This window comes from Temnothorax americanus, unplaced genomic scaffold (assembly GCF_048541705.1).
Source record: "Temnothorax americanus isolate GAGA-0224 unplaced genomic scaffold, ASM4854170v1 Scaffold82, whole genome shotgun sequence".
Classification (NCBI taxonomy): domain Eukaryota; kingdom Metazoa; phylum Arthropoda; class Insecta; order Hymenoptera; family Formicidae; genus Temnothorax; species Temnothorax americanus.
Genome location: NW_027509805.1, coordinates 1 through 15,000, shown reverse-complemented (window position 1 = coordinate 15,000; position 15,000 = coordinate 1). Strand labels below are relative to the sequence as shown.

General features: G+C 37.2%; 1 protein-coding gene across 1 annotated transcript in view; it reads right to left on the bottom strand.

Moving 5' to 3' along the window:
- Window positions 1–13,835, bottom strand: part of Slip1 (SLo interacting protein 1) — a gene marked incomplete at its 5' end in the record, with an annotated part of 57,007 nt that extends 43,172 nt beyond the window's left edge. The window contains one exon of the mRNA XM_077424289.1: window positions 13,803–13,835. Within this exon, the coding sequence (XP_077280415.1) occupies window positions 13,803–13,835 (33 nt within the window). The remainder of the gene's footprint in view (window positions 1–13,802) is intronic.
- Between the last annotated feature and the right edge of the window lie 1,165 nt (window positions 13,836–15,000).

The following is a 15,000-nucleotide window of genomic DNA, read 5'->3' as shown; positions in this document are numbered from 1 at the left end:
ACCAAAGAAGTTTGTCGCGCATATAAATTACACAACGCGTAACATATAAAAGACTTATCTATTAAATTTTTGCCAAAAAAACATTTAATAAAAATATGATAATAATTAGCAAATGTTATTAACTTCGAAAAATGCATTAAAAATATTTTTATTACAACAACAAAAATATCTGTCGCGGTATAAATCAATTTATAATTATATAAAGTTATAAATTTTAACCAGTTTTAAACAAATAGTACTTTTTCAAAATTGATAAATCTAATAAAATTTCAGTGAGAATCACATAAAACGGTCACTGTATATTCGAGGCAAATAAAAGGAGGCAAAGCGTGTCCGGATGGAGACGCGATGGACAGGCCTTATCTCCCGGGACGAATTCGAAATACATTCACGTCCCGTACGAACAAAGTACAGTGGTGGTTGCCGATTCCCGTCGGGATTTCCTCTTCTGTTCGCCCCTCGGCCGTCAGAATCGAAATGCCGAATACACCCTTACTATAAACCACCGACTTCCGATTTACGTTACTCCCGCGACCGCATGGTTATTCCTGCGAAAGTCAATCGTGCCTTTCTAAAGGAAAGATTCCGCGGGGCGCGGCCACAGAACGTCAGGAATGTAAAAGCAGTCTCTGCCTTTCCTCAACCAGAATTTCACCACAAAATTTCAGTTACAAAATAAAAGGCGGAAAAGGATAAAAATGACGCGCAGAATATTGTTATTCTAAATCGGCATTGCATTGTTATTCTAGGCAGCTAATAATATAAGTTTCAAACTTTTCAAGGATACATTATTTCCATAAATTTGGGAGAAAAAAGCTATCACTTAAATATTCTCCCGTGATGATACCAAATTGTTAGATTTCTCTAATTTATTGACATTTAATAATATTTATATATAAATATTGCACATTATCGTTATCCTTCATATCGAGAAAATGCACATTGCAAAACGGAAACAAAACGATTTTGTGGTGGACAAATCGCCAGTTTCGGGCTCGCGATTTGTTGTGAATAGCATGGAGAAAAAAATGAGAAAGAAATGTGCTCGTTGGAAGCAAGGGAGAGGAGAAAGAGAGAGATAGCACGGAAAAAACGGAGACGCATTAAATTCGCATTAACAGCGAGAAGGCTCGTCGAGGGTGGTTTCCTTTCGCGCGCGCTCGAATCTCTTGAGTATCTTTATTTTCTCGCCCCCTCCGTTACTTCTGCGAGGATTACCATTGTGTTCCTTCCCATGTTCGTTCCGAGACGAAGCAATCGACGGCTATCAAAAACGCACCAGCTAAGTGTGCCTGGGTTTTATTTTGCGAAAGTAAAATCGATCGACATGATATAAGACGAAAAATGTTACGAAGAGGACAAAGATATTAGGAGGAGATTAAAGAAAAGTACTGAAGACATGTACATTCTGTAACTTATGTACAAAGCGCGCGCGCGCGCGATCCTGTAATTTATAATTAACTTTGAAGTTATGGTTATCTCAGAGAAACGTTCAAGTTTAATGTATTAATATTGCATATATAGCAATTATAATTAATATCCTGATAAACACATAATCTGAGCTTCTATAGATATAATAAATCTTTATCAATGTCAAATGTCTGAGATTCTTTAATAAAGTATCTAAAAAATTTGATTTATTTTAATAACTAAATTACAGATTATTTTAAAAGATGGATTATATGTCTTTATATTTACATTCCATTTGCTGCGAAACGGAAAAGCTTCTTTACGGAATATAAAAAGACGTAGTTATCGCTTTTATAAGCCCGTTAAAGTAAAATCCCAAAGTCCGAAGTGGGCTCGGTCGCTTCTGCAAATCGGCTAAACTTCTCGATATTTTTTCATCCAATATTTGCATTCCATATCTCGACCAATTCGAGCAATCCGACTTCCGGTGTTCTCGGTTCATACGTCTTCCTTTTTCCTTCCACCTTGCTGCGCAAGACGGTGCGAGCGTGCCCGGACTTCGAGATACCAGAGGGAAAGGAAACGTTTTCAACTTCGATATATTTCCCGCACGCGTGATCGCACGCGAACCGTATTATTTCTCTGCGATCTTACGCAATCGCTAGAAGACGCGGCTACAGTTTTTGAGCCTTTGCCAATCTGAGAATATAACTCTACATCTGTAAAGAGTGGAATAGCCGAGAAATATGGTCGTTAATTCCAACTCTCTTCGCGAGTAATTAACAAATATATAAACGCAAAATAAAATCATTAAGCAATTAAGCATTGCTGACATTGATGCATTTGTCTGTTGTCACAATTTTAAATAAATCAATCGGAAAATAATGTCAAAAAGTTAATTTGCAGAGAAAAGCAAGTTATAAGTAAAATATAATTAAATAGAATTGCATAATTTGTTCTACCGCTATCTTAATTAATTATATTTATGAAGGTATTTAACAAGGTATATAATATTACAATAAATAATCCTTATTTATTTCGCGCAATTATCGAAACTTAACAATATTCGTCAAAAGACGAACGAGCTAAAACGTCACCTTTTTAATTACATAACTAACAGTTTTAACAATTTAATTTCTGCTGGTTTCCAATTAATGGTTTCCAATTAATTTTTCGCGGTCTTCGTAAAAAAAAATCAGAATTACGTAATAAGGCGGAATGAATGAACGATAGTCGAGAACCACGGAGAAAAATTCTCGGGTGCAGACAGACGTGAGAAACATCTGCCTCTAAATGGAACAAAAACACTGAAGTAGAATTGCCAGAATGCGACCGTCCGGTGTGAACGCGAATCGCGAAATTGGCTGTGTTACGAGCTACCGAGCAAAATTCTCTTGATCATATTCCGTAGCAACGTAAAAATTACCGTGCGATGAAAAATGAGATTTTTTTCCTCTGCAGAACGCGATATCACCCACGGTAATGAACGATGCGCTCGTTAACGTTGTATGCAATTCAAAGAGATTTTATTTCTTCAATTTGAGATATTATTTTTATTGCGATAAAAATGAAATTCGATATTTAATACAATGTAAAATTTATGGAATATTGAAAATGTATTATTCAGGCAAGTATAAAAAAATGTATTAACGTAATGAAAATATGAATTTATCTATTTATAAAGTTACATATCGTCCTAGATTTTTTTCAATAAAATTTATTAAATTTAAAGAGATTATTTAAGGAAGATTTATGTGTATATATATATATATAAACAAACACATACGTACATGCAAACTTACATATTGTACATAGAACTTTATGGATAAATAAACTGTACGTGTGGAGGGGACGTGTAAATCCTTGAAACAACTTGAATTTAAGAAAATGTTAATTAAACGATTAGACTCCACAGTTATTCTTCGATGATTAATGCATGGCACATAATCGTTTATGAATAATCAATATAAATGATAAAAAATCAATGGTATATAAATTGAATCTTCAGCTTGCAAATCTGTTAAATCCGCAGAAAAGGCGAGATCTGTTAATTCGACTGTGGTATTATTTGCATCGCACTTTCTTAAATCCTTCGATATAATCGTCGGACGTAACCGCTCCAATTACCGTCTCCCTGAACCTTCTTCGCCAGCTTTTCCTCTCGTTTAACCATGTACAAATGTCGACTCGAAGGAGACTTTATAACTAGAGATCTTACGACAGAGATGCAGAAATATATAGAAATGGCGAGAGAAGAAAGATAAATTCGCTAAGAGAAAAGAAAAGAAGAAAAAGCGACAGAATCGGTTAAAGGAAGAAAGAAAAAATAAGTGCTCTTCAAACGACGATCGTGAACTTATTTCTTTTGCGCAACATCATTACAGTTATAGCTTTCACCTTCGGTGAAAAGAACTCTCCTTTTATACATCTATATAACGCCCGTATAAGTTTATTAAATCACAACCATGTCCAGAATATGAGATTTCTCACTAACAAAGTTGTTAGCGGGTCCACTTCGCGTGAATACTCCAATTCAGTGAGTACGTAATCGAGCTCGCGCAGACAACGGTTTCTTTTCGTCTCTTATCATTCTCATTTCCCTTTCTCGAATGTGCGACCAGTTTCAATTTCTTACATAGCATACTCTTTATTTGATTATGTGCGTTGTGTTATAAAATGACATTAAATCACATATCGTGGCATTTTTTTCAAAGGTGTTACGCCTTCTCGGAGAAATATGAATATTATTTATAGTTATTTGATTAATTATAAAAATCACTGGATCTTTGTTACTTTCATTGCGTTCGCGTTTCAAAGAAAAGAGATTGCAATCGTTTTGTGACTAATGACAAGATTCTTTCACCGATACAAAATTCATCCAAGTAATGCGTAAAATATTAGATGCTTCGTTCACGATTCGAAAACTCTCTCGTTTCATTCTGGTACACAATTATCACATGCCACTCTACCCGTACCGTTTTCCTAAAAAATTGTACTTTTCCCTCGCCTTTGCCGTTTAGTACAATCTTTAGTTACAATCTCCGACATGTATAATCAGTAACACGATCGATTTGCTACGATTCAGCAAGGGCTAATTACCTATAATACGCATCAAACCGACCAACGGCGAAATTTTTGCGATGCCATCGTTACCGCGACAGCACCGATTCAGTGTATTATGTGACAGTTGTGCAATGAGGGCCGGGAATTCTGCGCTGCATATTATCGTCGCGAATATGGGAAAACGGTATAACCCGAATTTTCCAACCGCAAGAATCAGGAATGTCGCTAAATTGACAATTCAACATAGCGAGACCGTAGAGAAATTCTATTAATTTCCCGAAACGGCGAGAACAACCCAAAATCAATCGAGTAGAAAATAAAAAAATAAAAAAAATACTTAAAAGTTACGTGCGTGGAAATGATAGAACGAACATTTGTTGAAAAAAAGAACGTATTGCATTTTATTCCTCGCCGAACAATCGCCGCATCGGCGTCGAATTCAATGAGGCCACGATTAGTAATCGTGGGTTAAACGATAAATAATCGAGTAGTGGCTCGCTCCAAAACCCTCTCCGATAAATTTAGCCCCGAAATGGCTTTATCAGTCGCAATTACGGCATTCTCTCGTATTCCCGTCCCGCACGCGCGCGTTGTTTTCATCCCGCGGTAAGTAACGGAGGGGAACAAGGTAAGGGAGAGGGGGGGGGATAGAATTAACTCCACGTGGTGGCCGCGCCCGCGCGGTTAATCGTCAAGATAATTACGCGGAAAATCCTTGATGCGGATGATTATTTCGTTGAAGGGAAGAGCTCGACGGCCTTTCATTCTGAGTCAATGAGAAGGGAACACATCAAAGCGCATCCGCGCGTGTATAGTTATCCACATCATGTTAGAGCGATGCACGTGTCGCGTGCTGTCGCCGAAATTAATATACGAATGTTTTCATCCGCGGCATGTAGATAGTCGAGATTAGCGGATAATTAGACATATTGTATGTATAAAACAAAAGTTTCTTTAATACGCTAACAAATTAAAAAATAGCTAATATTGCTGGATAATTTTAAAATGTGTTAGAAAATTAACAAATAAATTATTTAAAGTTAAAATAGACTAAAACCAAAGGGAGTAAATTGAGCTAGTGGACCAAGCTAGTTTTTATTATTAAGCATATATTGTCATTCAATATTTTAAATAAATATCACCAATAAAGTGTTAAATGTTTCGACTTGTAATGAGGTCATCTTCAGTGCGCAGACAAACAACAACGGTAAATTCAAAACATAATGTTATTACGTGTATAATGAGATATGGTATGTGTGTATGCATGTGTGTATGTGTGTATGTGTGTATGTGCGTATGTATGTGCCAAATTTACCGAAATTTCTATAACTCCAGAACTAATCAACCAAATCTTAACGAATTATATATAAAATAGGGGTAGAAAAAAAAAACTGAAGAATATATAGAATTAATAAAAATTGCTAATAATCAAGGGGTTCTTTTTTAATAAAATTTTAAATTTTTGCAGAAATGTTTGTTTATGCTTTAATTTTCGCAAATTTGGAGATATCGATCTATTTTTCAGTCTTTTCTACCCCTATTTCATATATAATTCTTTAAGATTTGGTTGATTAGACTCAGCTTTATACGCGATCAAAGGTCCCTAATTTTTAGAAAAATGTTTGTAATAGCTTTAACTTCTGTAAATTTTAAAAGATATCGGTTTATTTTTAATTTTGTTATATTCTTCAGTCTTCTCTATTTCTATTTTATATAGTTCTTTAATGCCGGTATATTCATAGTCGGGTCTTATATTCAAGATCGTCTTAAGTATATAGTCTTAAGGCGTCATCAGCCAATCAGAGGGCTGTATTAGCATCTTAAGACGTCACTTCCTCTATGAGGAAGCCAAGTGCAAATTTCTAATTTGCACCATTTTTTTTACAATAAAATTGTATATATCTCGTAAAAAGCATGATAACAATGTTTCAAAACATTTCTCGGTTTTATTTTGCTTGTCAATGACAATTATTTTTCATTTATTACGTATATAGTTATAATTTTGTCATAATTATTTTTTTACGTTTATTTTTTGGATTGTGATTTACGATAGTTATATTTTCTTTCATGTGCGTAGATATACGGTTGCGGTTGACGCTTAATTATTATTCACTGTTTTCTTCGGCTGCGCGCGCCAATGAAATTCTTAAGCGTCGCAATTTAATTAGGATTTGACTAATATTAATTGGCGAAATAGGAGATAATGGATCGCAGCGCGCGGCAGTGGACAAAGCGCGATGCGGAGACGTCCGCGCATTAATGCATCATAAAGTTACGCGCGCCAACAAATGCACCCGCGAGAATTAACTCGTTCGTGATTTATCTTCTCATTTGCTTGCGCAAAGTAAGACGGACAAAAGGGAGAAATATGGCAATAATTGATGGCGCGCGCTTCAACCCCGCCAGAGATATGCGGAATATCGTTATCTCTCCTCCGATTATATTATTACCTCCAATTTTATAACTTTCGCAGAAGCGTTCACAAAAAAAAATACATGTTATACCGCGCATTATATACATGTATGTATATATGTTGTGTATTATATATATCAACGGATAAAAGTCAATTTTTTTGTACTGCTTTTAAAAACAAAGATACAATCATATCAATGAAGTTCCAATTGCTTCAAATATAAACAATTGTAGCATTTTTTTAATCTATAATCTATAATATTTCGATATGGTAAATAAGATAGTTGCACAGGAAACTATACAGCGACGAATATAATCGCAAAGAATATATGTATAAGATAAAATGCTGATGAAAAGAAACGGAAACGTGGAAAATTGATTATCGGAAATAATAATGAGAATATACAAGAGAAGTAAGAAGAAAAAAAGAAAAAGAGGATCGAGCGATTTCGCGCGTGCTGCGATCGAGCGTGTAATAATAGCGACGCGATTCGACCGTTCTTTTGACAAAGCCTCGCGCTGCTTGCGCAGTCCACTGCTTTGCGATTCATCGACCTGTAGACAGTTTTGCTTTTTATCGACGATGCGAGAGATTTCAATTTTGGCGAGATAGAGCGAGAAGGGAGAAGGGAGAGGGGATAGAGGTGGTCGACAGAAGGGGTTGGTGGAGGCCTTTAAAGCATTGTCCCGGACAAAACGAAAAAGGAAGAAAAAACCTGGAAGGGTACATTGAACGAACCAACGAGCCACCATGCATCCATCGTTCGTCTCTCTCACTTTGAGCCGCCAGACGTCGACGAAGCGCGACGTGACGGAAGCTCGTGATTGAGCGGGTTATTTAGTAACTTTTCAATCTCGAAAGGACGTTCGTGCCTTCTGAGCTTCTCGAGAAAACGCCGTTGATCTACCCCTGCTTTAACTTCGCTTTCAATAAATATTATAAATCGCTAGAATCTTGCCTGTAATTGAAATAGTTCAAGCGCCTTAATCGTGGTACAAAGTTGACATTTTTTAAATTAATTACCTATATTATAATTATGTCATACGCATACGTTAATTATAATATGTACGTTTCTTGAGAGAATATATAATTGCATGTAATATATAGACATATAAGATTAAATGCAATGCATCGCACGTGTCACGGATGTACTCCGCAACAGATGACGATGTGACCGGGCCGCTTTCGCACCCTGCAACAAATCGAAACGTATATTTTACGCGACGTAAATTAGCCCCTTGTGCATGTGCGAAAGGCGACGTCGCGGGTGCGCTGCGTTGCGTTCGGCGCGCTCTTTCTTCATCCCCTTCGCTCTCGCGCTCTTGTCTTCTTTCCCGCGACCGTGATGCCGGTTATAAATTTCGCGGAGTTTGGTTCAACGCACCGCGTGTGCGAGAGGCACATCTGCGAAACCGTCAGTTAATGGGACTCGAAAGTCCTGCTGTGTAACCTTGTGATAAGTTTAATATGAAATATTGTAATATAACTGAGTTTTGTCATAAACGCGTTTCAGAACATTCTCTGGATCACAAGTTGCCAATCAAAAATGTTTTACAAATACACATTAAAAGTCTAACTTTTTATTTATTTAAGATTTTTAAATTGCTGTGTGTGTGTGTGTGTGTGTGTGTGTGTGTGTGTGTGTGTGTGTGTGTGTGTGTGTGTGTGTGCGTGCGTGTGTGTGTGTGTGCGTGTGTGTGTGTGTGCGTGTGTGTGTGTGTGTGTGTGTGTGTGTGTGTGTGTGTGTGTGTGTGTGTGTGTGTGTGTGTGTGTGTGTGTGTGTGAAATATATACATTCTCATTTTGTTTATAACTTTATGTTACATAAAAAAGCAAAAGAAAAGATAAATCGCAGAACCAACAATTAGGATTAGTTCTAATGCTGTAGATGTGCTACGTAATTATTTAATCTAACACTATTAGAATATTATTTTATAAATTTAATAATAGAGCTCCATCATTGATCCGCGCTTGACTTGTTTTCTGTTCGTAGCTATATTTCCGCGAGAAATATCCGTAATTAACAATTGCATAACAAAAAATGACAACGCAACGAAATGTGCAGCAGTCATCGTATAATTCAGAATGGAATAAGATGTGTGGTTCCTGTGCGAAGAAACTTAGAGTTAAATTGATGGCGTTTCTCGCGAACGCAATTTTTTATGTCCAATTTGAGCGGAAAAGGGTGGACGCGAAAGCGACACGCGCGACGGCCTAAATGAATGAGGTCAACCTGAAAATATCGTTTTCCAAGAAACGAAGATTAAACACTTCGGAGTGAGTAATAATATCAACAATGCCTCCCCCCGCGACTCTACATAGTCATCTTTACACATTTAAACCCATATAATCTCTCGCCGTTCTTCATTATTCTTCTAAGAAAAAATAATAGCCAAATATCCGTATATTTTAAATAAATGTTAATTATATGTTAAATATACTATTATATCTAATTAAAAATGTATTAAATTATTTATATTATGTTATAATTATATATATATATATATATATATATTAATGTTAAAGTATTTAATTAAACATAAAAGTTCAATTTATTCGAATACGATAATAACTTAGAAACCGCGGAGCAAATTTGTACGTTCTTTTGATTACAAAATGCATTACCGTGCGTAGTTATGCGTGCAGGAAACTCAAATTTTTGAACTTTAAAATCTTCTCGAATAAGGACTTTCTACTCGATATATATATATATATATATATATATATATATATATATGTGCGATTGCAGACTTTTGATTATATAACTTCGACAACCGCGTACGTTATTGACGTACCTAACAATTTTTCTTTATCAGGAGAATCGATGAAAGGAGAAAGAAATTTGTTAACACAAATAACGGGCAATTCCATATAACTAGAATAAATTCCTGTCACGGTGAAAATTGTCCCTTGAAAATTTCCTTCGTCAGCTCATTACGCGGGCCGGCTGGTTCGTAAAAGTTATAAAATTTCGATAATTTCGCGTACCCGTCACGTTCAGTTCGGAAGCTAAAGTCACGTTTTATCCGGTTTCATTAGGCTGAATTTTCCGCACCAAACCGATTTCATCTTTCTCGATGATTATTTTAAAGAGATGTAACAAGATTACGCGACTCCTAGAAATACCGGAGCTTTCACGAAAAAAAAAAAAATAGATTTGATTGATTCAGCAAAAGTTATACGTTGCTATACGCAAGTTTGACGTTTATAATTAAACAAATTTGACGGCATGAAGAATCTTAATTAAACTTTAAAAAAACTTTTAAAAACCACCGATCTCACAAATTTTGGTTCAAGATTATGTTTTACACGATTCTAAAAGTTATCCGCGAGTACGACGCGTATTCTCGCGGTATATATTACAGCGGTAATTCGAAGTCGCGCAACGCTTACTGCATTTACAGATTGCTAGTCTGCAAAAATCGCTCTTATAAATTAACCAGTTTTGTATATTAAGCTTGATATTTTAAATATACTTCGTTGTTTGTTACAAACTCAATTTTCAATAAGCAAACTTTTCGTTTAATTCCTGATCGCCCTCGTGAAAAATCCCAGCTTCAATTTTATCGAAAAATAATAACCTGCAATTAAAAATTGCATTACCGCAAGTTGCTGTTTATAAAAAAAGTGATTTTAATATTATTATTCTTATATTAAAATTATTATGTTTGCAGTGTTCACAATATTAAATAGTAGTTTCTTTGGAAAATTTACTTAGAAAATGGCATAAAAATGGATATTCTTCAATTAACTGTAATTTTGTATAAAAAAGAACAGTAAGTTTTTAAACTGCCGCTTTAAGCTACACTGTTATACGATTTTACACCAGTTTCCAGTTAAAATGTAACCCTACGTTACTTTGACGTGCAAAAGATTCTTCATCACGTCCGCGTTTTTGTTCATAAATATTGATGAACCGATATCCCTTTTTTTCGGACACGTCAGGTTAGTCCGTACAACGGATGTCGGCTATAGCTGCTCACTATCCATACATAAATATTCATCCGGCGATATTCTTCTCTGTCCCACGTGGCCTTAGCGAGTACGCGGCCGGTTATCGTTGAAATTTGATATCAAAATTGCTCGCCAATTCCAGCATCCGACATAATTCACTTGGCGAAATATCCGAATGTGATATTTATGCCTCGAAATATCTGGGGAATGCTGACTAATAAAAAAATACATCTGTTTTAGTAATAAAACGGTATCGCTAAAATGTAATGCCGCTAAAATTCGGCCAGAAAATAGAGGCACGATAATTCCATTAATTGAAAATCCCGTTCAATCGTCAATTTCAGAAGGGACAGCCGAGGCATAAATAACGAGAAACACTTTTATTATTATTTTTTGAATTAACGAGCTCTCTCTTGCAACGCGTAAATCACGTATAGGTTATAAAATTCATGAGGCTACGCGAATTAAATTTTCATGTGGAATGTAAGTATCAGATTTTCGTACACAATCGAGAACAATCTTTCGGTGCGTGTCTTCGATCATCCGCGCCTTCTTCAAGTTGCCGTCACATAGCCGAGTTTAATAAAAACCGACGATGTCAGGGAACCTTATAGCGAGCGCAACAGAGAATGTCAGCCGCACCTGCAACCGCCCAAACGTTTAAGATAACTTACGTTACGGTTAACGCGGCAATTTACTGCCAAATTTATCGCCCGGACAGAGTCGCTAGCCGACTACTGTCGGGATGAGCGACATTTGTTTCGAGTTAGGCAGAATCATTAGCTCCGAGCTTCCTGTACTCTAAAGAAAGAGGGAGAGACGCGGGAGAGACTCATTTTAGATGCGTCAACAGATGTTCGCGCGCGGACATCTCTGCTCGTCAACGGCATGCTCTATACATTCACTCCACATGCAGCGAATCCAAACGTCCCGCTGGTCACTATCAAAGACGCGGATAATTCTGTAGACGTTAAACATTCTCCCAAGACATTTGGCAGACATCTGATCGCATCGATTGCATTATTTACGCTGACAGGTGTTATGCAAATACGTATATTATTACATTTGCACAGCTATACAATACATGTATAATGTGTACGGTAACATAATTGTAACGCATTATTCATTCGACAGTGTCAATATAATACATAAAATTGCGATATTATAATTCCTTTGATCATGGTAGACAAAATGTCTAATTTCCTTGTTGCGGTAACTGCGAAGAGTTTCTTCATCGAGCGTGCAGGATTTTTCGCGCTTTTTCGAAGAAAGCCAACCGCACAAGAGACGAGACGAAAATCGCGCAACATTCGTCCGGAAGTAATAGGAGAAATTGCTTTATGGCTTGTGCATTATTTGCTGCGATACACTAGACACTAGTACGTACATATTTCTATATTTATGATCACGTAGATCCATATATATATGAGAAAGAACTTATCTAACTGTTGACAACGATATGAAGATTTTATATCGTTTACCAAAATTTATAGTCTCTAGAAGTCAACTTGAGGATGGTCGAAGCAAATGGTTCATGGTGATTCAAATGGTAAGCGAGAGACGCGACGATATTCTTAACGTGCCTCATTCTTACAACACAATATAATAATGCGACATTTGCTATTGTACTCCATGAGAATAGGCTCTCTTTGATCGACGTATAGAAAGGAAGAAAAGAGTCAAAATTATCCGCAATGAAATCCGATCATCTCTGCGACATTATTTCGAGTATTATTTATCTCAATTCACCGTCACCTATCGCACGCAATTTCCCTCGTCCTCCACGTGACTATCTCCGACCGCCCTGCCTCCACTTTCCTCGAGCGTCCGTAATCCTTTCAGATTGACTTAAGGATTTTCCGGGAAAGTCCTTCCCGTGGGACAGTCGATCTGATCGGAACCGCGGGCTCTTTCAACCTTCGCGCTATACTCATCCCCATCTTCGTCCTCTCCAAACCTTCGCTCACCCTCTCTCTCCCTTTCACCCTCCCATCTCGTTGCCCTCGCCATTGTAATGAGGAAATATCGGCGGAAGCGTCGCCGGTGGAATCGCCGATGAATTTCGTGCTTCCTTCACCCGGAAAGGGCACCACTCCCGGACTGGGCTTCCCGGTTTTTCATGCCGATCGTTACCGATGATCTATGGCATAGGTGGGAAGGATCACGCGGCCTTCTATTCCTCCTTCTCCTCCTCCAGCTCCCTTCGGGTGATTTATTCTACCGGGTATACCCGGAATACTCACGGAGACTGGTAAACACGGAGAGATGAGGACACGGGGGCTTGCCCGCCCGCCGGCCCGTCGACGGATTTATCGTTATTTTTCGGCGCCCCGTTACTTCGCGGCTTCCGCGCCGTCGCCATTGTTCCGCCGATCGTGCATCAACGGCGAGGCTGAGCGTTAAATCTAAGCGCCCCGGCAGCACGAGATCCTTAGATTCGTTTTCTCGATCTTGGCCGGGGTCGGGGAACGGCAGGAAAACGCTCCCTCGCTTTCGCGGAGATTTCAGGAAACGAACGAGGGTTGAATAAAGCGAAACCGAGAGTAATATAGATCTAAGCTACGAGGAGTAAATTTCAGAAAGGTATATATGAAAAAAATATCTAAAATGCGCTGTAGTCGAGAACTAAACGCAACGACCAACTCAATCATCTAGAAATTCAAAAGAATCTTAAAAAACAATTATTTCTTTCAATTTAAAAGAAAACGCGTTAATATCGTTACATTCAACCCTTCCTACATATAAACTTTTCTTCAAAACTTCTCTTCTAATTAAATTAAATGGTTACGATTTATTATTATTATTATTATTATTTTATTATATATTTTTATACGATATATCTTATTATACATATCTGTCTATTTTTATTTTCTTAGATAAAAATTAGAAGGATTAATGTCCGTAATTCGATTATAATAAAACAATTATATAATATCATGTAACAAGCCTTGATACGACTCACCGACGTTGGAGAACGTCTACGGACCGATGAAGTTCATGGATCATACCTGAAACAGAAAAGACAAAAATGTAATATCTCGGCTGAATAGAATTTATTTCTGTATTATCTAATATTGCCCCTCGGTACAGCCGATTAAGACGGTGCGCAGAGAGAGAGAGAAGAGAGAGAGAGAGAGAGAGAGAGAGAGAGAGAGAGAGAGAGAGAGAGAGAGAGAGAGAGAGGGAGGGAGACCGGCGCGGACAAAAGCGAGTGCAATGAGACCGAATTAAAGCCGGCGATGAAATTGATATGAAAAAAAAAATCGGCATAGGTACCGTCTTTGTTCGCAGAAAATGGCCGCTCGGGAGTGGCTTCTTTCAAGCTGCCATTCACGTGAGACATAATAGGTCGCGGGTTGGCGACTGTGCACGAACCAAGAAATGGACACTGGAAATGGGTAGGCTTTATACACTCTGGCTGCGTATGTGTGTGTTGCGTGTAAGAGAAAAGAGAAGAGGGAAAGATATTATATTTTCCTGATATTTCAAGGTTTACACCAAGGTACAAGCCTTGGTAAACGCTCGAAGTACACGGTGCACGCCACGTGTCTTCCTTAAAGCGTAATTAATAACGATCGATCAGTCTATAAACAGCAATATGTTACGCGTAATCGCTAATACCCGATTTAACGCACCTCGACATAGATTGCATGGTTGACCGCTTTATACTACCTTCATTTTCCTTATTTTCGTATTGATCGACACACGCTTGCGTCATGTGATGATTAGCCACGAAATAAAGGACAAAAACTTCATTTGCGTTTAAAGATAAATATGTAAATGGGAACCGGTTCGTCTCGAGAGAAACTAAAAAGACTAAACTAATCGGAGTTTATTAGCCGAATCACTTCGTTAAAAGAAAATTGTATATAACAATTATATATCTATTAGTTAGATAAGTTGAATAAAAAATTAAAGTAACGTGATATCTTTGTAGGAAAAACATTTTTTAAATACATTCGTACAAAAACATAAAATTCATTTGCCGTTTTTTGTGAATGGTTATACATATATAGTTAAGATCTTGGTGACTATACGATTATACGTATATATATACCTATATGTATTTCTGTCGTTGAGAAAAAAAGTGCTTTGCCTCGAAGAGCGCAAAGTTGTAAGGAGTGGAAATTTTTAACTTCAAAGCGAGTCTCGAACAATTA